At 45.4% G+C, this 20,617-nt stretch overlaps 1 protein-coding gene across 6 annotated transcripts in view; it reads right to left on the bottom strand.

The window, feature by feature from the left end:
- Nucleotides 1-1,331: 1,331 nt before the first annotated feature.
- LLGL2 (LLGL2, scribble cell polarity complex component) overlaps nt 1,332-20,617 on the bottom strand; it is a 32,770-nt gene continuing 13,484 nt past the window's right edge. For 5 of the 6 annotated variants that reach the window (XM_017812171.1, XM_017812167.1, XM_017812165.1 and 2 more), the window contains exons 4-26: nt 19,543-19,624; nt 18,130-18,245; nt 17,311-17,469; nt 16,391-16,553; nt 16,079-16,211; nt 15,260-15,314; nt 14,912-15,066; nt 12,134-12,351; nt 11,561-11,628; nt 10,442-10,595; nt 10,239-10,343; nt 9,143-9,435; nt 8,733-8,886; nt 8,281-8,431; nt 7,468-7,584; nt 6,792-6,958; nt 5,883-6,147; nt 5,020-5,173; nt 3,971-4,008; nt 3,455-3,502; nt 2,879-2,921; nt 2,105-2,166; nt 1,332-1,705 (exon numbers count right to left, since the gene is read on the bottom strand). In XM_017812171.1, the coding sequence (XP_017667660.1) occupies nt 1,698-1,705; nt 2,105-2,166; nt 2,879-2,921; nt 3,455-3,502; nt 3,971-4,008; nt 5,020-5,173; nt 5,883-6,147; nt 6,792-6,958; nt 7,468-7,584; nt 8,281-8,431; nt 8,733-8,886; nt 9,143-9,435; nt 10,239-10,343; nt 10,442-10,595; nt 11,561-11,628; nt 12,134-12,351; nt 14,912-15,066; nt 15,260-15,314; nt 16,079-16,211; nt 16,391-16,553; nt 17,311-17,469; nt 18,130-18,245; nt 19,543-19,624 (2,908 nt within the window). In that variant the 3' untranslated portion in view covers nt 1,332-1,697. The remainder of the gene's footprint in view (nt 1,706-2,104; nt 2,167-2,878; nt 2,922-3,454; nt 3,503-3,970; nt 4,009-5,019; nt 5,174-5,882; nt 6,148-6,791; nt 6,959-7,467; nt 7,585-8,280; nt 8,432-8,732; nt 8,887-9,142; nt 9,436-10,238; nt 10,344-10,441; nt 10,596-11,560; nt 11,629-12,133; nt 12,352-14,911; nt 15,067-15,259; nt 15,315-16,078; nt 16,212-16,390; nt 16,554-17,310; nt 17,470-18,129; nt 18,246-19,542; nt 19,625-20,617) is intronic. The other variant, XM_017812166.1, reaches the window with a different exon arrangement.

Genomic DNA, 20,617 nt, shown 5'->3' with positions numbered 1-20,617 from the left:
AGCTCAGAAGCTGCTGATTGAACTAGAATTTCCTGTAAATTTGCTGCATCAGTGCCTGGCACAAGAGGTGGAAACAGCAGGCCACCTCTCTGTCAGCCTCAGTCCTGCAGCAATAGAGACAAGGAAATAACAAAGCTAATAGAAATAAGGAAATGAAAGCTAGTTAGGAAATAGAAACTGAGGAGGAGAGAGGGCTCTCTAAAACCTCATTAGCAATAAATTAGGTCTCAAAGGAGATGTTAACACTTCTAGAAGGAAGGGTGACTGAAACACAAGCTGAACAACAGCAACTCTGCAACCATTTTCTTCTGCAGAATAGAAAGTGCCACCCTATCGCTGCAGGAAAGAAAGGATCCCTCAGCCTTGCTCAGGAAGATCAAGACAGATCCTGAAACAAGAGGGCTTCTAAGGAGAGGTTTCCAAAGCATGCCAAGGGATGGCAGCTCAGCACCCAGTCTGGGGGGATTTAGTTCTTCCGTACTGGCTCTCGTGGTGCTACAAGCAAGTTACAGGAAAGAAATCTGAGAATATTCTGGTCTTTTTCTTAGCTGGAAAAGAGGAAAGTGGTCAGGGACAAAGGAACCAAAATTTTAAAGAGCAGCTACCTGCTCTATGCAGAGTTTCACCAGCTTCAATTCAAAACCCACTGGCAGACAGCACAGCAGCACTGCCAGATCAACTGTGTCTCCCTTCAGCGTTTTATCACCCACGTTATTTCAGGACAAACCAGCCATGACCTTCCAGGGACTATCATCTGAGCCAGTGCCCTTTCCTGGCACCATCCCCAATCCCATATGGATTGCAGGATGGTGATACAATCACTTTGCTCGCCACATGCATCTTCTCCAAACCAGCACCTTGCTTCACCTCCAGGGGTGCTCTGTGCCTCTCAGCTCAGAGAGGGACAGCTCCACCTCCTCCAAGGGATATGTGGCCAGGAGCCTGTGGCCAGTGTGAAAGCAGCTGCTGAAGGGAAGAACAGATATGAGAGCAGACAAGGATCACAAAAGGGAATTCAGAGTTTTATTTCAAAAAAAAAAAAAAAGAGCAACGTAGTGTTGAAACAAAAAATCAAGTTCCATTAGTTCTCCTCCGATTTGAATGGCTACAAAAATAGATTCTACCCAAATCCATAAAGCCAGTTAACAGTACCATAACAAACAAACCCCAAAATTACTCATTCAGATACCACAAACAGCAGTCACAGGAATCTAGCATATATTATTTAATGTTTTCTTTAAAAAGTAGATTTCTAAATGTTTCCGTTAAAACTGAAATACCCATAAGATTTTTAAAAAATTGTACAAAAAAAAAAATAATTTTAAACCAAGTTGGAGGTAACAGTGTGCGTTTATTAAAATCCTGCACCAGGGCAGTAAAACATTTATAATTTAAAACCCAGCCCAGTAGAAAAGAGAAATGTGCAAACATTTGAATGTTAGATGTACTCAGAGGCTTGTGGTGCATCAGACCTGGCGATCCACTTCTGTCCTAATGCAAGGCGGGCTCCGCGAGGAGAGGTCTCTAAAGAGGCACTAGAGGGGAGGCAGAGGCAGCAAGGCACAGTCATGCCAAGCTGCAGCTCTCACCAGTCTGTGACACTGGGAGCACTGGTGCCTTCTCCCCAGGGACGGTTTGCCCAATCAGTAGTGTTATGGCACTCAATCCAATGCCGGGAAGTCCTTGATGAATTCTGGTCAATCTGCTTCAGGATGAAAGAAAGCAAAAGCCATTAAAAAAACCCAAAAAACCAAAAGGTGAAAGCTAATGAGAGCTCGTGAGTTGGTACACTCAGGTTGTTGCTGTGAGCTCTGGCTGCCTCGCCAGCTCGCTTTGTGGTTAAGAGTCAGGCAGGAGCCTTCAAAGGATTTTCAGCTCTTCCTTTAACACTGAGGCAGCACATTTACTTGTGTGGCACATAAGGAGCTGAACAGTGCTCATACACCACTCACCCACAGCAATTTTCCCATCCTGAAAATTCAGGTCAGATTTCTGCTCTATTGCAAAGCATTTAAATAAGCTGAATCTTACACAGAAATTTCATTCTACTTTCTGCTTCCTCTGGCTACTTCACTGGGCCCCAAATATCTTTAGCCTCACCTACCTCCTCCATTACTTAGTCCATGTCCTAACGGACTTCTTGCCGAATTTCTTTCTGCATAGCTCCTGCAATGACACAAGAAAAAGGTTTCCTTATTGCAATGCAGTCTCATCCCATCCACTCCCAGATGCCGACAGAAGACCAGGATGAGGTAGTGTCCAGAGGAAGTGTGCAGAGCAGAGCAGGTCAGGCAGTCACTGATCCTCACACACCAGCAGTTACCAATCCCACCAAGCCTCCTGCATCCGTTGCAGACAGTAGTCCTTTGTGTACACTTGGTAGCCCCCTGTCACCTGAACATCAGTGTTCCAGGGAGGTAAGACAAAGCCCCGCACCCATGGTGGTAGCTCAGCTCTATTGTACAGACAGAATGGGAGCAGAGGCACTGAACACATCCAAGTGACAGTGTCAAGCCAGGATTAAAACTCCAGAGTCCCATCCTTGACCAACTAAGCCCGTGTGGCCTGCCCTTAGATCACAAATAGAAACCTGTATGCGAATACTCAGACTCCTGTTCCTTTGGGATGTGGGAATGTGATCTCTCCTGCTTTTCGGAGAGAAAGAGACAAAGCATTATTCATAAAAAAAGTCAAGGGACAGCATGTGAAAGAGAACCTGCCTCTCATTATTGCCCTTTGGTAGTCTGGGGGACACACACGTGACCAGATTCCAGCAAAAGGATCCCTGTCACCACATTGGGCATCCCCCTGTTTTCAGTTCCAACTGCCATCCCTTGCCAGCCCCAGCCATTAGGAACAGAAGCTGTTTGATACTCACCCTCTGCCCCCCTCCAGAGTACTCTGGATCTCCTTCAGCACTTCTGGAAAGCAGAGGGTTAAAGCAGTGAGCCAAACCAGTGAGGATCTGCTTTCAGGCAGCAGCCTGACCACATTCCACCTCCCCACTGAACAGCCTCCAAAACCTGCCTCCCACAACACAGAGGTCAGACCTTGTACCATCACTGCCTCTTCAGCTGCACCAGGTTTGTACTGGACAAGCTGGCACACAGGACTGAAGGAATCATTTGCCAGAGGAAATACTGCCAGTCCCTCTGTACCAGAGCCCCAAAGGAACTGTCTGTTCCAGTTGTCATTTTACACAAGTCCCATTGTAAATAAAGATCCTGCTCTTATCTCAGCAGGGAATGTGGCTCTGTGGAACAACCCCTGCCTGAGGGCATGGCTATCTGTCCAACCCCCCATTTCCAGGACTCCAGAAAACCCAGCATTTCTACCAGTAATTGCAGATCCCTTGGAACTGAGTACTGGAACCCATAAAATTCCCAGCAGCTTTCTTCTTTTCCCACACAGAAAGGCACCTGCCCTCTCAGTAGCAAGACTTTATCTCACTCACTTTCATCATTGAGTAAGGCATGTTCCATCAGCCTCCCAGACTTCCTTTCTGAAAAAAAAAAAAAAAAAAGAGTAGAAAAAAAAGCTTTTAGCTAATAATATTTCCCCCTTTTTATGAAATAAGTGCAATTTTGGAAACCTACAATGGAACTGGATTTCTTTCCCCCCTTTTAAGTATCTTTTGACTTTCCTGAATGCTTCACAACTAATCCTTGAAGTCTCTCACATGCTGAACTGTATTTTCCAGCAATACAGTTCAGAAGATTTCATGATTAACTTCAGACCTTACCCTCCCAAATGCCTCTTCCCTCCAGCAAAATCTCTGTTCTGTCCTTTAAGGTAATCTTGCCACATGCAATCACTTCAGAGCTATCAACTACTGTGTCCAGTTTCCCTCACATCCCTCCTTACTTTCTCCTGTCTTAAGTATAAAAATATCAGCTGTAGCAATAGGAAAGATGTTTCAGGGGTTACACATCACCATGCTACCTTTAGTACAATTAAGTTTTTTGCTTACCATCTTCTCCGTAGTCACACGGACTCTTTCCTGGTCCCCTAAAAAAGGAAAGGAAGCAGAAAACAATCACTGACACTGAGGCACAGGGGTGCAGAGAATTCCTGTACACTCTTGGCAGCTGCAAGAAGCTCCAGTGCATGTCAACTAAATAGTTTGCTGAATGTAGGAAGGGCTTCACCACATGCTGGTGATGCAGAAGTCTGCAGGCACCACAGAACATTGCTAAATTTCCAGAATAAAATTCCTGTAAGGATCTCCACGAGTTTCAGATCTGCTGTTACTTGCTAATGTTCCAAGGAGGAACACTGGATTTCCCTTCACAGTGACAGCTCAGCCTCACCAGTAACACAGAGCCCCTGAAGTGAGAGCCACATGTCAGACACAGCATTTGGGAACGAGCAAAGCAAGCCAGAGCTTGCTTTAGGTTTGTGACTCCAGCTTCGGGATACAAATTCAAATGCTTCCTTGTTTTGTCCTAGCAAATCACAGAATGTGCTGAGTTGGAAGGGACTCATAAGGATCATCGAGTCCAACTCTTCACCCTGCACAGGCCCGTCCCCAAGAGTCACACCCTGTGCCCCAGAGGAACATCCAAACACTCCTGGAGCTCTGGCAGCCTTGGTGCTGTGATCACTGCCTGGGGAGCCTGGTCAGTGCCCAACCACCCTCTGGGGGAAGAACCTCTTTTTAATATTCAACCTAAACCTCCCCTGACACAACTTCAGGCCATTCCCTGGGTCCTGTCCCTGGTCCCCACAGAGCAGAGCTCAGTGCCTGCCCCTCCTCTTCCTCTCACAAGGAGGCTGTAACTGCAGTGAGGTCTTCCCTCAGTCTCCTCCAGCTGAACACACCAAGTGCCCTCAGCTGCTCCTCACACAGCTCCCCCTCAAGGCCCTTCCCCATCTCCACTGCTCTCCTTTGGATGCTCTCCAATGGCTTCATATCCTTCTTATACTGCGGTGCCCAAAACTGCCCACAGTATTCACGGTGAGATGTACTCCAGGTGGGAAAACCACCAGGGAGAAGAAGGTTACATTTCCAGATTTTACCTGGATTTCCTCGCAGCATTCTCCACACCAGACTTGTTGTGCACGTGATTGTTGGTCGTCACTTCTGGCATGTCCACGATGCACCGGGGCTCCACCAACCATTTGGTAGAGAGGGAAAACCTCTCAAACTCCGACGGCGAGATCAGATAGAAACCTACAGATGATTGGGAACGTATAAGCAATTCTCAAGCCCAAGAACACAGTTACAGATCTAAAGGTGATCCAAAAAAGAACAGATCTAGGCATGCTCTATGCTTGGCACAAAGGGTTTGCACTTCCTCCTATCTAAACAAGGAGGGATCACTGAGGAAGATATTACCCCAAGGACCTAGAGACTGTGCAATTTAAGATTATGATGAGAGAGAACTGTACAGTACTGTGGACACTTTAGAAAAACAGCACAGAAAGATGTAAAAAGTCAACTGAAGAGCAGTGATCCATCTTCAGCAGCCACAGGATGCTGGATTGCAGTCTTGCAGTGTGAATTTTTCAGCCACAGACATGTATAGGAGGCTTAATGCAGCCATTTATCCAGTGCTTGCTGCTTAGAGAGCCATTCCCTTCACTCCAGAAAAGAGGAGGGTAGCCAGGTGGAAGGTACCTATGCGGCACATCCAACCTGTTAGCTGAAAACCACCATATCCATTAACAGTAATGGAATAAACTCACTTCTGCTCCTGTTTATTCATGTGTCTGTACCTGTTGGCAACTGCTACTGGCCAACAGTAACAGTTGATGGACATCTTGAAACACAAGATGGACACATTTATGAAATATTTACATGTGTACACTAAACACTAAGCCCTTTTCCATTGTCTCAAACACACGACAGAGGTAGATGGTTTGGGAGAAGCCCACCTCACCTTGGCCATATTTGGTGAAGACACAGGATGCAATGCCACTCACATCCTCCTTGCGGATGCAGGGGTAGCGGATCTGTAACTTGAGGAAGGGCAGCGAGATGATCTGAATGTCTCCCAGGTTAGTCAGGACAGCCAGGTCATTCTCGCTGTAATCGTCGGTCTTGCAGCTGCCAAAGTTTGCAACTGTCACCTTTCGTACCCTACAGCCCTCCAGGGCTGTCAGCTTGAGCTTCAGTTTGGAGCTGACCTTGGGTAAGGTGAATACCTGTCAACAGAAACAAGACACTGACACCTCCTTCCTGCACAAAGGCAGCAGCAGCTCCCCAGGACATTGCTGCTCCCCCCCTGAACAACGTTTTCATTCACAGTGAATACAGAGAGGTGTAACACGAGTCACCCCCCTGCTCATGGGACAAGAAGGAATCAGCCACAGTCAGTGTGAGAACCTGCTTCTGTTCTGATATCAGTTTTACCCCTCAGGCTGCACACTGCGCTTCTCCCCTATTTTTTTCAAAACCCCTCCATGTTTGGCTACAAACTATTACAGAAAGAGAACAGGGTTTGACTAGTTAGTGTGCAAAACAAGAAGCTTTTCAGCTGCTTCAGAGAAATACCTACTGATTCCTGCTTCTGCAAAAACCACAGCAAAAGCTCTTCCCCGAAAGCAGAAGCAGCCTTGTCCAAAGACCATACTGTAATACAGGCATAAAATTTCTATGTTCAGCATGTGCTGAGTACCCAGTTTTCCAGCAGACACCTGATTTATGGACTGCACCAAACAGAAGTGCTGTCCCAGGGCTGTTATTGAGGACACAAGAATAAGCACTCCCAAGAGTTCTCTGCCCAGAGCTTTAGCAGATTTCATGCACAGTCCACATGCACCTCCTTTCCTCAGTAGGTGATACCTACCTTAAATTGCTCTTCAGATACCACCAGCAGCTGATGGCTGCCTTGCATATCAGGACTCTTGGAAAGGTCATGTGCTACTTCTAGAGGTTCTGGGAGGGGAGTGCTGCGTCCATCGAGGACAAGTATCCCCACAACAGGAGCCCTGTGCATCAGCTGAATCTCTTTGGCTAGACAGGCAAGATAAGGAGGGAAAACAAACAGAAAAAACAAACAGGAGTCTAGTCAGAGACACTGTTAGAAACTCACTCACTTCCCCTCAGGGCTCGAGACCTACATACTGTGATTATAGAAATACTGCCTAAAAAGATTTAGTACTTAAAGGGCATTCAAACTGGACTGTTTTGTGTTAAACAGCAACTATTGTTATGTAAAGACAACAGGTCCAGCTGTCAGAATAAAGGACGTGCACTGAGGCTTGATGGCAGATTTCAGTGACAGCTGACGCAAATTTAGATTTCTGAAGTGAGTAGGAAATGAGGCTGAGGAATGTCAAGCAGTGCTGGAACTCACTCCCCTCTCCAGTTCATTCACTAGAGCGAGCACTGCTTAGCTCAGACACTGCCACACTTGGCTCCACTCTCACTGATAAACAGCAATAATTGAGCTTTTCTGTACGTAACTCCTGTGAGTGATGGCTCAGATCCATTAGAGCTGTGCTTTCCCAAGGGACACTTACCCTGCTCTGCCCTGACAGGCTCATCCATCCTCCTCTCTGCTGGGGGAACACGTAAACAGAAGGCGTAGACGGTCCCTCCGTTGGTGCCAGCCCACAGGGACGGGCAGTGGCGGGAGCCTGGAGCAACAAAAAGGTCCATGAGCAAGACACCACCTGTGACATCCCTGGATAACTGCTGTCCCCCGCTATACACATCCTCCCCCTCTGTTTGCATCCTAAATATCTTTATATTAGGACAGACTTGCCAAGGAAACTACGGGTTCTTAGCACTTCTTTTCCCAACACATGTCCACCAGCAGCCCTGAAAAGGGACATGGCATGTGAGCAAAGGAAAGAGTGCTGCTTCCATGAGCCACCACAATTGCTGCATCCATTTTTCACATATTAATATCACACATGAGCAGAGTAAACTTGTGTAACACATCAGTTTGGGCTCTGATGCACAACCAGCCACCCCTTCCACCAAAATTAAAAGGCTCTGCTGGGGACAGGAGTGAAATTCAGAGTAATGAGAGAAGGCAAAACTGAATCTAAAATGCCAGATGCCATTCCAGTACATTCGAAAACCACACATAAAGGCTTCATCCAAAGATGAACTACCACTTGCCTGGCATTAGCCAGCAGCCAGAATGGCTACATAACAATTCTGCATGACAACATATGCTCTTGTTCTATATTAGCTTTTCAGCATGGCACAAAGTAGGACACAGGGGGTGCCGAGTTTTGCTGGCAGTAAATCCTAACACACTCCTTGGCAGAAGAAGTTAAAAAAAAAAAATTTGGAAGAAGAGAGAGACGTTTTTTTGTACTCACTGTCTCTCAAGAAGGTATCAGCAAAATACAAGGTTCGCACAAAGCCAGTGAAAGAGTCTTCTGCCGACCGGGCTTCAATCTTCCGCTGGACGGGAGCCAGTTCCATTTCCTGCAATGTGTCCTGGTCAAATTTGGCATTTGCTTCTTGCACCTTCAAAGATATATACACATATTGTCAGTCAGGGACAGACACAGCAGGGAGAAGAAAGCAGCAGCAACAGAAAGGGACAGCACTGTCATACCAGTGAACTCGTCTTCTGAACTGATCTCTAAAAACGTGACTGCTTTATCTAACAGAAAGCAGCATCAGAAACTCCCATTTTCCCCCTATGCCAATAGCTACTGATTTGATAGTAGGGCTGCAAACAACCTCCTGCTCTAGGCAGTCTCATCAGGACTCTGCATGCTCCAAGATGTAAACAGGCAGGACCCCAAAAAGGTGAACCCCTCACCTCTGAGGCATTTCCACTACCTCCTCGCCGCTTCCTACTGGACACACGGCTCCTTCTGATCCGCCTGAACGACTGACGGAGGGACTTCTTCAAGGACTTCACCCGGGACAGTGGGCCTTCTAAGGCCAACTGGTCACTGGGATGCAGGGTACACCTGGAAGAGGGAGACAGTAGGCATGTGGTCACTTTGTTACGTGGCAATCACTCCCAAGAGGCCGACAGGACACACGCAGATGTCAGAACACCCTTATATATCCTTGGAGATCTTCAAGGATGGAATCCAACAAGGTAGGGCTTCTTGCTACAGTGACTGCTCTTGAGAAATTGCTTATCACAGCTTCCTTTGTTAGTAACTCCAGGACATCATTAACAAAGGATTACTACAGACTTCCTGGAAAGATGGCACTTACTTGACAAAGACCAGTCGCTTCTGCTGATGGTCAAAAAGCCCAAAGCCATGACTGGTACCAAAGGCCACAAGCTTCCACTCAGAGTGCAGGGCCAATGAGGTGACCACAGCTGGTGGCTGACACTGGACAAGGACAAAAGGCTGAAAACCGGCTTCAAATCGAACAGGTCCGTCTCGAGTTTTTAGTTTCTCGTGACCTTTCCACCGATAGCCCTCTTGGTCCTGCAGGAGATCTGCTTCAGCATGGTCCACCACATGTTCTGCATCTTCATCATTCAGTTCCATCACCAGTACCTGAAAGGAAGGGGACAACCTTTGCTACAACTTTCGATATGCAGGCAAGTCCTCCAAGCTGCAGGCCTTCCCTGCAGCTGCACAACTACAGCATCTCTCAGGGCAGATAAGCAACATTAGATAATGCCTCAAATACCAGTCAGAGAAAGCAGAAATCACAGAATGGTTTGGGTTGGAAGGGATCTTAAAGATCATCTCACCCCCCTTCCATGGACAGAGAACCAGACCAGGTTGCTCAGAGCTCCATCCAACCTGGCCTTGAACACTTTCAGGGATGGGGCATCCACAGCTTCTCCAGGTAACCTGTTCCACTGCCTCACCACCTTCACAGTAAAGAATTTCTTCCTATATAATATCTAATCTAAACATACTCTTTTTCAGGTTGAAGCCATTTCCCCTTGTCCTGTCACCACATGCTCTTGTATAAAGCCCTTCTTCATCTTTCCTGTCGGCTCCTTTCAGGTACTGGAAGGCTGCAGATGAGTCATCCCAAAGCCTTCTCTTTTCCAGGCTGAACAAACCCAACTCTCTCAGCCTTTCCTCACAGCAGAGGTGCTCCATCCCCCTAATCAACTCGGTGGCCTCCTCTGAAGGGTCGGTGTCCTTCCTGTGCTGGAGACCCCAGAGCTGCATGCAGTGCTCCAGGTGGGGTCTCACCAGAGCAGAGTACCATGAAATTCCCAGAAAACAGATCAATTTACCACTAGAGAAATGAGCATTTTAACTTTTAACATCTCTCCAGGTTGCACTGTGACAACCCACACTACAAGCAAGATTCATGATGACTGTTTGCATTCCAATACCTGTCCTGCTGTACCAGCTACAGCCAAGTATCCACTGTATTTACACAGGTAGATCTTCTGGATCCCAAGTCTCGGATCATCACTGTAAGGGTCGAAGGTACCGACCTAAGTGAGAGAATAGAGAGTGGCTGGTCTTTAACTGGGACAAGAATCAGAAATCCTCAGGTTTCCAGAAAGCTTCTAAAAGCAACCTCCTCTCTCACCTTGCGAAGTGGAGGCCACTCATCCTCACCCAGGGCGTTCATGTTGTCATTGGGATCAGCATCCGTGAGAAACACTCTCACTGTGCTCAGCTTGTAAAGGAGGTGTAAGCAGACACCAGATGCATCCCAAAACCGCACCGTGCCATCTTCATGCCTGTGGGGGGGTTACAGAAACACATCACACAGGAGAACAGCACATGGATGGCAAAACAGAGGGGGAAAACAACCAAAGAAACAAACCACACCGAGGAACAAGCTACAAGGAGAAAGGTTTTTGACTTCTTGGGGTTTTTTGGTGGGTTTTGCTTTGTTTTACGTTGTTGGGTTTTTTTAATCCAGTTTGCTCTCGGTGATCTGACACCATTGTACAATTTAAGATTATGCCAAAAAAACATGGAAAAGGAAAAAAGCGTAGCATACAGAAGGAACAATTCATCCTGACAAAAATGCTGTTTGGGGACAGAGGGGAAAAATTAAAATTGAGGAACACAAAATCAAGCTTTAATCTTAGTTCTCCAGGTGAAAATTAGCAACAGTCTTCCAACACAAGCTAGGAGCTTCCAACATGCTCCATCAAGAATGAAGTCTAAGGAACAGCCCACTGAAATTCTCAGAAGTGCTTTGAAAAGAAAATTATACATTTTTATGCAATGAGACCACCCTCTTGATAGCTACTTCCACCTCTTAGCTAGGTCTGTTCATGCTGATCAAAGCAGAGTCCAAGCTAACCTCTACTTTGAGACTCAGAGCAGTGTGAAGCAGTGGGGAAAATGCTTCAAAACCTTCAAGATTAAGCTCCACTTTTACACTGCTCCCTTTGAAGCAATTTGGTTTGCTGCTTGCACTCCTACGTTGTTTGAGAGGGGAATGGATAACATGTCAAAACTACAAATCAGCCAGATTTCTTGGTTATCTGTGGACATCACAACGTGTCAGAAGCAGCAGAATCAGTTGGCTTTACAGAGGCAGCAGCACAGCTTTTGGAAGTTGCACTGTAAAGCTGCAGCCTTCTCCCTACAAGATGAGCAGACTTTAATCTCATGGGAAAGCCTCAGTTAGTTCAAAAGGGGGAAGTGAAACTGGAAAGGGCTCCTTGGTTGTTATCAGTGCAGTACATACCCTGTCAGCAGCAAGTCCCTCTGCGGAGGATCTGGAGCTATGTTGGTGCCACCATCAATCGGCCACGGCTACAAACACATTAAGAGAAGACTGTGACTCCCTAGGCAGTGACAGTGTGAAAAGAATATAAAGTCAGCAGGAGAACATGAACTTCAGTGCAAGTGGCAGTGAAACAGTCCACGCTGTTAGCTTTTGTTTGGACTAGATGTTCCCGTTCTGACACCAACTGTGCTTTTTAGAAGACGCTCCACACATCTCCTCAAGAAGCTGTGCCGAAAGCTTCATGCTTTTACACAGGAACTTTGTTACCACTGACAGCTGGGAGCACTCAGACTTTCCCTCTGGCTTGTCAAAGCTTAAAAAAATAACACATTTTAATTCCCCAGAGTGAGTCACTGTATTGGTGGTGCTCTGGGAAAAAGCCTCTCTCGACCCTATTAAGAGGCAGGACAGCGTCTGGTGGGACTCATCCCTCCACAGCCCGTCAGCAGCACAGACCACCCACACTCTGGGCAGCCCTGCTGGTCTTAAACACATGGGAACACCCCTGGGAACACATTAAAGCTGCCATACCATACTGGAGTAGTGGATGTTCTGCTTGCTCCCAGCGCTGATAATCCGCTCCCACAGCTTCAGTGGGATGTTGGAGACGTGGTGTGAGCAGGTGATGGCTGAGCAGTGCAGAGAAGCCAGGTATGGAGGGTGGACTGCTGGCCAGCCTGCAGTTTTCAAGTCTATAACCACCAGCTCCTCTTCTGCCAGCACCACCATGGCAGAAGGGTCATCAAACTCTGGAGAAACAGGATTTACTGAGGCTGACAAAACTGGCCGTCCAACGTCAACAGGAACAAACTTTGAAAACTGTTATCACAGAGCTCCACATAAACATTTTTGCTGGAAAAACCTTAAATTCCTCTGGGCTTAGGCTTAACTGGGCCTATCAAGGCACTAGTATTAGTGGATTTAAAGACACTAACAGATTTACTGCAAATTCAAGTTTCTTTACATCATTCCTGGGACCGCCAGAGTGACCTCTGACAGATTCCACTGCAGGATAAAAAAAATCTGTTATCAACACACGTGGTTAAATAACACAAGTTCATATTTGTTATTGTAACAGCCAGAATTCCAAAGACTTTACTTACAGCTAATCAACAGCATTGGGTGGAAAGACATGCATACACCCCAGCAGTGACCCATTTAGTGCTGTGTTAGGACCACAGTCCACCCAGGCTAAGCTGCTTAAACATGCTAATGCCTTGGGTTCTGCACAATGCTCCTCTGCCTGAGCTGACAAGTATTTACAATTCAGCTCTCTTACTTCTCATTTTCTCTGCCTCTCATATGTTGTGGCACATCATCTGGACTTTCTTTTTAAAGAGTGTGTATATCATCTAATAATTCTTATGTACATTAGGCACGATTACAAAAGAAACATGTTAGTGGAACTTGACTGATGACATCTGACGCAAACAAGAATTTTAATTCTAGTTACAATGAAAAATCTTGAGTGAAGAAAAAAATTCAGTCTACAAGGACATTATTGCAGTAAGGTTCTTGAGACAGGCACAGCAGCAACTGGTGGGGAAAACCAAAACCACAGATCAGTTCACACCAGAAACAATTAACAGAGCTCAGAAATCTGAGTGGATGTAAAGCTCTGACTAGCCCCAGCCATAACACATCACTAATTAGTTTCGTTTCTTCATGAAAAAATATTTTCTGTTCAGTTCTACTTTGCTTCCCTGAGTGCCACTGTTTGCAGTCGCCCATAGGGCTTCTGAACAAAATAAATAATATCACACCTCTACTACATTATCCATGATCAGCCCTGCACTCTGCTGCTGTCAATGTTAACCAGAAGCACTTGGTTTTAACAATATTTTTTTCCCTGCAAAGACACACGTCTGAGCTCACTGCTATGGCAAGAATCTATTTTAAGTTGCTGAAGCAGCAAGCACACTAGAATTTGTCATGATTGCCATACACTCATCCACCTAATTTAAAAAAAAAAAAAAAGAAAGAAAACAGGAAGGGCCAGTCTTCTAAAAATTGTTTCCACAGCATATTCAGGGTAGTGGAAAGTCACCAGCTCTGACCATGCTGCAGTGCACAAGCTTTGTGCTTATTAAATTAAGTGGCTTTGGTATACAATTAATACCTCCGTATTGCCATTGCAGGGAAGACTTTGCTTAGGGGCAAACAAGGCAAGCCACGTAGATCCACTAAGCTTAGGCAATCAGCCACAAGGAAGCTTGTCAACCACAGAAACCTCATTTTATTGTAAAAAAACTTCCTCATCTAAGTGCAAAAGCTTCAGCTTCCTGCAGCAGCTGCTGTCTGAACCCACTAGAATTCGTGTTAACGAGATAATTCAATCCTTGGGAAGTATAAATATAGAGCCTGTTAGTTTAGTTACTTCATCCTAAAGGATTTCTAATCATATCCAGAAACTGAACTTTGTCAAACTCTTACATAAAAAAAACCTCAGATTTCTTTCATCTTTAAGACTTTTGTTCTGTCATCGAGAATCACAACTCCAACAATTTCACAGAAAGGGTCTCATTCTTTAACACTAAAAAAGTATTAAATCTGAGGTACTGAACAAATTTAATGGCAGTGTGAGCTGTAGGCTCTGCACACTTGGAGGATGCTCATAAAAAGAAGAATGTTACAGTTACTGTGGAAATAAGGGGAAGAAAGATCTTCAACAGAAGCAAGAATCTGACAAGCTCCATACAATCTGAGGAATGAAAGCTATTCAGTTTTCAAATGGTTTACATTCATGTTCACCAGTAGTAACGAAATTAAGTTGTCTATATAATGACCCTTGGTTCTATGTCACCCTTTACTGATTTATTACCCAGAGCTCCAGCCATAAATCCAGGCAGTAATTAAAAGAAACAGTGTCTCAGTGGGAGTAAATTCTGGTCTTAATTATTAGCTTTCTTTGAAGTGTTTTCTTTGAAACAGCAATATTCAGATCCTCATTTCATGACCTGGTTATGTCCAGTGTCCAGCTTAAACAGACATAAGCTTAAGAAATCTTCTCCCATTAATAGAATAGCTGAATAGCTTCTCTCTTTTTGAGGAATGTATGGCATTTGTAAACAGCTCATTCTTTATATCAGTATTTTACACTTCACCTTTAAATGGCAAATCTTTTACAGCTGGACTCAATCTGAAGGGTCTTTTCCAACCTAAACGATTCTGTGATTCTCTGTTAAAGTCTCGGAAACTCCCCAAACAACTGACCTCCTTATCACATTTCATATGCTATTTATACCAGGCAGATTTCCACATGCCTACACAGCCACCCTAATTCCTCAGTAATGCCCTTTCCTCACATACCTGCAGTAGGCTCGGAACTGAAGATTATAAAGAAGTCTATCACTCGTGATGTGAAGTCAAAGGCTGTTTGCTGGCTGCCGTGGATAACAGAGATACTGTGCCGGTCTCCATAGCTCGCCCGGGGCATCCCTCCTTGGAATATAATGTAAGGAAGCCTTAAGAGAAAGAGAAAATTAGAGTGGTGTGTGCTGAAGTGAGGAGTGAGCACAACTTCCAAGACATGAGGCAAGTCAAACTCTGACAAAAGGCTTTTATGATGCTACTCTAAAGGGCTGCTATGGCGTTGTGTGCTACCCCCTCTAAATGCCTTTAAACACGTGAGAGTGAAGGGATACACCACAAACTCACCCATTTTTTGTTGTCTGCCAGTAAATCTTGGAGATGGCCTTGCAAGGAAAAGGACCTAAGAGAACAGACATTTTCTGTAATTCAAGAAGGGCATCTTTACGTAAGAAGTTGCTTATTCTACTTCACCCAGGTCACCTCACCCTCCACGTCAAGGGCAGCCACCTGAATTAGTAGGCACCAGCATCACCTCCCTAGACCAAGCCACATCAGAAAAGTCTTCTGGGACACACTGACCACAGCAAAACACAGCTTAGACTCGGGGGAAGCCTCTGATGGCTAACAGGGAATGGAAGTGCTGCTGGAGAATCTGATTAACTAGAAAGGATTGTTGAAAACACAACCATTCCTGAAACTAATGTACAGGTGATAGAGCTTTAGAAGCTTCTCTGTGCTTGAAAAGATGAGGTCATCCCCATTTGATGGGTTTCAGCAAATCAGAGGCTTCATTTCATCACTGCTCAGGTCGTCAAAAAATACACTCAACTCACTATTAATTACAGAAGATCCAAGGAACTCCTGCTGAACAGGACACCCACTGAAACAATGAGCTGAATCACCATCACCTTTCTTCATAAGGGGCACTAATTTTGTCGACACACTTGCTCTCCATGTTCTGGACAGACTTCAACAATGTAAACGAGTTTCAAATCCAAGAAAAAAGCTGGACTGAAATCTCTTAGTTCAGGCTCATGACCCATTCAAAAGGCAGCTCTGCATTTTGCCATTAAACACTAGGGAGAATGTGACCTGAATATCCCACACAAGCTCAAAATAATTTGAGTTTAGACAAGTATGCTAAATCTAACCTCACTTACTGACCATAAGGCACAGTGTTTTCCAGAGGCTCCGGCTGCCTGTTGTCACTGGATACTGGCCACTGGGTATAACTTCCATCGTAGTGACAACTAATGAATTTACTGCCATCCCTCTGCCAGTAGAGGTTTTCCAGTTGCTGAAAAGAAAGGCATACAATGACTGCTCTCCAGAGAGCTGTTACCCCCTCAAAATCAACTCTTTCTTACTAAAAAACCAGCTTTGTCAGGCTCTCCCTGCACCTACTTGTCTTCAGGGTGCCCTGAGAGGTGAGAGCCCTTCCTCCCCAGCTGAACTGGCTCTGAACTGAATTAATACCTGGCTGCCCAGGAAATGGTGTGTCACTTTGTTATTCTGCAGGTCCCAGAGGACAATCAAACCCCTGCTGTATCCAATCAGGATCTGGTCAGGGTTCTTAGGATGTTCTCGAAGGGCTTCTACCAATTCACACGATCTCCTGTTACAGTTATCTTCTGGTACCCTGCAGAAGAGAAAACCAAGAAAAGCTGATTCCAGGCACAACCTAAAATGACTGTATTAAAAGGTGTAAGAATGAGAAATTAGGCAACAAAAAGTTCAAACAGGTAAGCGCAGTCTTTCCACAAATCCTTCAAGCAGCACAAAAATCTAATGTAAGATCTCACACCAGGCCTGCCACATGGACATGCACCCAGTCCTATTTTCTTCAGGGAAAGGCCAAGGTTTACAATGAATTCCAGAGTCTGGATCCCAGAAGTGTAAAGACAGTCTGAACCAACCACCCTATTCTCTTACAGAATAAAGGTAAGATGGAAATGTCAGTAGGAAACAAAGACATGAAGGAGGACAGTTTTCAGCAGCACTTGAATCTCCAGAGTGATAAAATCCTCATTTGGACAAAGCAGCATCAGAAGTTCTGCCAGTGGTTGAAAAAATAAACACATAATTACAGCTAAACATCAACTTTTTTTTTTTTAAAAGTAAACACAAGGGCACAGGGTTTGCTGATTTACCCCAAGTGCCTCCTGTATCACTCTGCCCACATGCTGGACCTCCACAGTGACAGTACAGGGTTGAGCAGGACAGAAACTGCTACTTAACACAGCAGGACCCAAAGTTACTTTCGGAGGAGTCACCCGGACCTGGACAAGGCTTAACACAACAGCGAGGCCCCAGAGGGTAATCTCGGGTGACATTTGAACAAAGGATGTGTCTGCTAACGGGATTCCACCCCTGCCCAGCCCTGTCTGCTCGCTCACCGCTGCAGCACAGCCTCGGAGGTGATGGTCCTGTCCTCCAGCACCCGGAACGACAGAAGCTCCACCACGAAGATGTTGCCGCTCTCCGTGCCAAGGTACAGGACTTCCCGTGAGGAATGGGGAAGGACAGCTGTTATCTGGGTGGCACTCGGTGGAGACCTGGGGATGCAGATGCAGAATTTAAGAGAACTAACAACTCGACATGGACGTTTCAGAGAGTCGTGGAATCACAGAACATGCTGAGTTGGAAGGCACCCATCAGGATCACCAAGTCCAGCTCCTGGCCCTGTGCAGGACACCCCAAAAATCACACATTCACAGGTGTCTTTTTTTTATAGGCAGAGATTTTGAGCCAGGCATGGCTCTTTTGAAGGAGGAAAATGAGCTCGAAGACAAAAGACCTTTGACAAGCACATGGACAAGAACCAGACACCTTTTCACAGAACCCTCTCTTCAGTGTTCCTAAAGCAGCTGAAAGTAGCTCACCCAAAACTGGCAAAATCAAGTGAAATTCAAATCATAACAGTATTTTAAACTCTGACCTAAGAGGTGCTTAGATTTACCTAACCTTAACAGCTCCTATACTCACAGAAGTGGATGCACAGTATTTTAAAAGATATCACCCTTTACACTGGTTCAACACTCTTAAAAGCTGGTCTCCCAGGCCCTAGCCAACTCCTGTTTGGTTTCCATGGATGCTCTTCCAAAGGATTCAGAGTAAGAGGCTGTTAAGAACAGGAAAGACTCTATCTTAAAAAATAGCAGAATTGTCTTACTTGCTTATCCCCAAACTGGCTCAAAACCCCTCTTGTGGCTTACCCTGGTGGCCCCTTCAGGGTGAAGCGATGCTCCTCCCGCAGCTCGGATGCTCCTCCGTGCTGCTTCAGGCTCCAGAGATGCAAACTGTTGTCATCCAGCAATGTCACCAGCTGGCACTAAAAAAAACACACAACATGCTTTTTTTCCAGAATCACAACATTAACGATAACACAGTGAATTTAGCAGTAAAGTTGCTGCTGTTCGTAATTCTCTGCTAAAACAGGACCGGGGAGCCGGCTCAGCTCTTTACAGCAGTGGATAAACATTTGCAGCAATGGGATTTGGGGGGCGGAGGCAGGCAAGAAGTAGCCTAAAGGCTAAAAACCCAGGTATACAGGGCAGAGGCACAGGTTATCACTGAGGGGGATGGCAAGGCTTCAGGCTCCTGGAGAAGATCAGCCAGGGCTGTAAAGCCCAGCAGTGCAGCCACAGGCTGTATCTCGCCTCCTCCTGGCTCAGCACAGGTTTGCTGAACACACCCCAGCTTTGGGTGGGGCTGACACAGTCTGCTACACCACACTCCTCACATTCTTCGTGTCCAACCTCATTCTGGAGGGTTGTGTCAGAATCCTTTTATGAGCCCAGCCCTGCTGGCTGGATGTTCAAATTGAAGCATTTTACCTGCTGCAGCCACACCTGGTGCAACACTCCCCATGGGAGTTTCAGTTTATACCATTAGTTAAGCAAACAGACACCCAAAACCGCCTCAAGAACTAAATCCCTCTCATAAAGAGGCCACTTGTGCTATACTGGGGGCATCAGGCAACAAAGTCTGTGGCCAAGACACCAGTTTGACAGTCAAGGGAAAGGAAAGTGGTCAGACAGTCACCAGACAACTGGAAAATTCTGCTTTCCTATTTTTAGTTTGTGGCAATAACTGTTCAGCAATCCCCAGGAGCAAGATTCAATACCCCCAAACACAAAGGCAACAAACTTAACAGCAGGCAAGGAGCAGTGCTGTTTTGAACTCCTGAAAATAATTAAATCAGCTCAGCAGCAGCTCCTGTTCTGTCTGTCATGCAGAGGAAAGATCACCCAGCCCTACTGAAAAAACAGAGGCTGCAAAAAGAAAAAAAAAAAGGAAAAAAAAAGGAAAAGGAAGTCCTTGCTTCTGCAGCAGATTGCTTGAACTATCCTGGCCTTATTACCATTCCCACTATGTTGCTGGAGATAAATGACTAACAGTTATGAACAAGAAAGCTACTCTTTAGTTTAAAGCTTCTTTTTTAGTTTTACCAAGCATCTCCACAGCAACAAGCACTGCTGAGAGCACAAAATACACTGGGATAAACCTGTCCCAAACAAGCAGCATTTGAATATACTTGGTAATAGGAGCCCAGCTTCCTGGAATAAAATCAACACCTGTTTAAGAGAGATCTACATAAGTCACAGAGGTACTGAAAATACACTTACCTGATCAGGTATAAAGTGAATCTGCATTACAGTGTTGTTTTCTTCATGTAAACCCATGAACTCCACCCCAGGAGCACCGTATCTGATGAGTTGGTTGAGGATCTACAGTATTTAAGGTGACCCACAGCTACAATTAATTGATAAGAAGCTTGCTAGCAAGCAAGAGGAAAAAGAGATTAGTTTGAAACCATGTTTTACTGTTGGTGATCTGGACTGAAAGGAATCAGTGCAAATCTACTTTGATTTTACATGCTTGTGGCAGGTTATGGAGAACACGGAAGTTTACTTCTTCCTTCCAGCATATGCAGAAGAGGTGCCTGGACCCTGTTTTTTCTCAGGGATATTTCGTGGTTTCCCAGACACTCCAATCCTGCTTAACTAATTTGTAACCAAGAGACAGATGGTTACTGCCTGCATGTGCAGTCCAGCCTCTGAGCACAAACACCACCAGGAATGAATGATTAAGCTGGCAGAGACAGCACCAACTTTTCCTTTCTGGGCTGGGTGATACGCCTGTTTTACAACTTGCCTAGCTGGTACTGTGCCATGGGAAACACCTCAGTGCCTCACATACACACAAAAATCAGACTGGACATCGTTGGCTAAAAAAAAAAAAAAAAATAAAAAAATTACCACCTTCAATGTTTAGACCTTTAATTCCTGGATGGTCAAAAACTCAGGAAGCTGAAAGCATTTCTGAGTTTAGCTTTAACCTTTGAAATAGAATTGCTTCAGGAAAAAAAAAAAAGGAACCCTGCCCCAAATATTTAAACAACCCTGGAATTTACAACATGAAGGATTGCTAAACTTAGGCCAGATCTAGTCTGACCTTCTGCATAGCAAAAGCAGAGTCTTGTTTAATATCTGCATCAGCTCAGCTTCTGGTTGAGCTGTAGCTCAGCTCTCAGAAGGATAATCCCACCCTGATCAGACCAAAATCACATTGAGTCTTGGCAAACTCTTTCAACGTTCCAGTAACCTTTGCCTGCAAATTTATACTTGGTTTAACTTTTCAAATGTCTTCAAAGTTGCACGTTCTGCCTGGGTTGGAGAAATCCAGCCCAAGTTGTTCAAA

This window comes from Lepidothrix coronata, unplaced genomic scaffold (genome assembly GCF_001604755.1).
Source record: "Lepidothrix coronata isolate B3197 unplaced genomic scaffold, Lepidothrix_coronata-1.0 Scaffold34, whole genome shotgun sequence".
Classification (NCBI taxonomy): Eukaryota; Metazoa; Chordata; class Aves; order Passeriformes; family Pipridae; genus Lepidothrix; species Lepidothrix coronata.
This window is presented reverse-complemented; position numbering and strand designations above follow the sequence as displayed.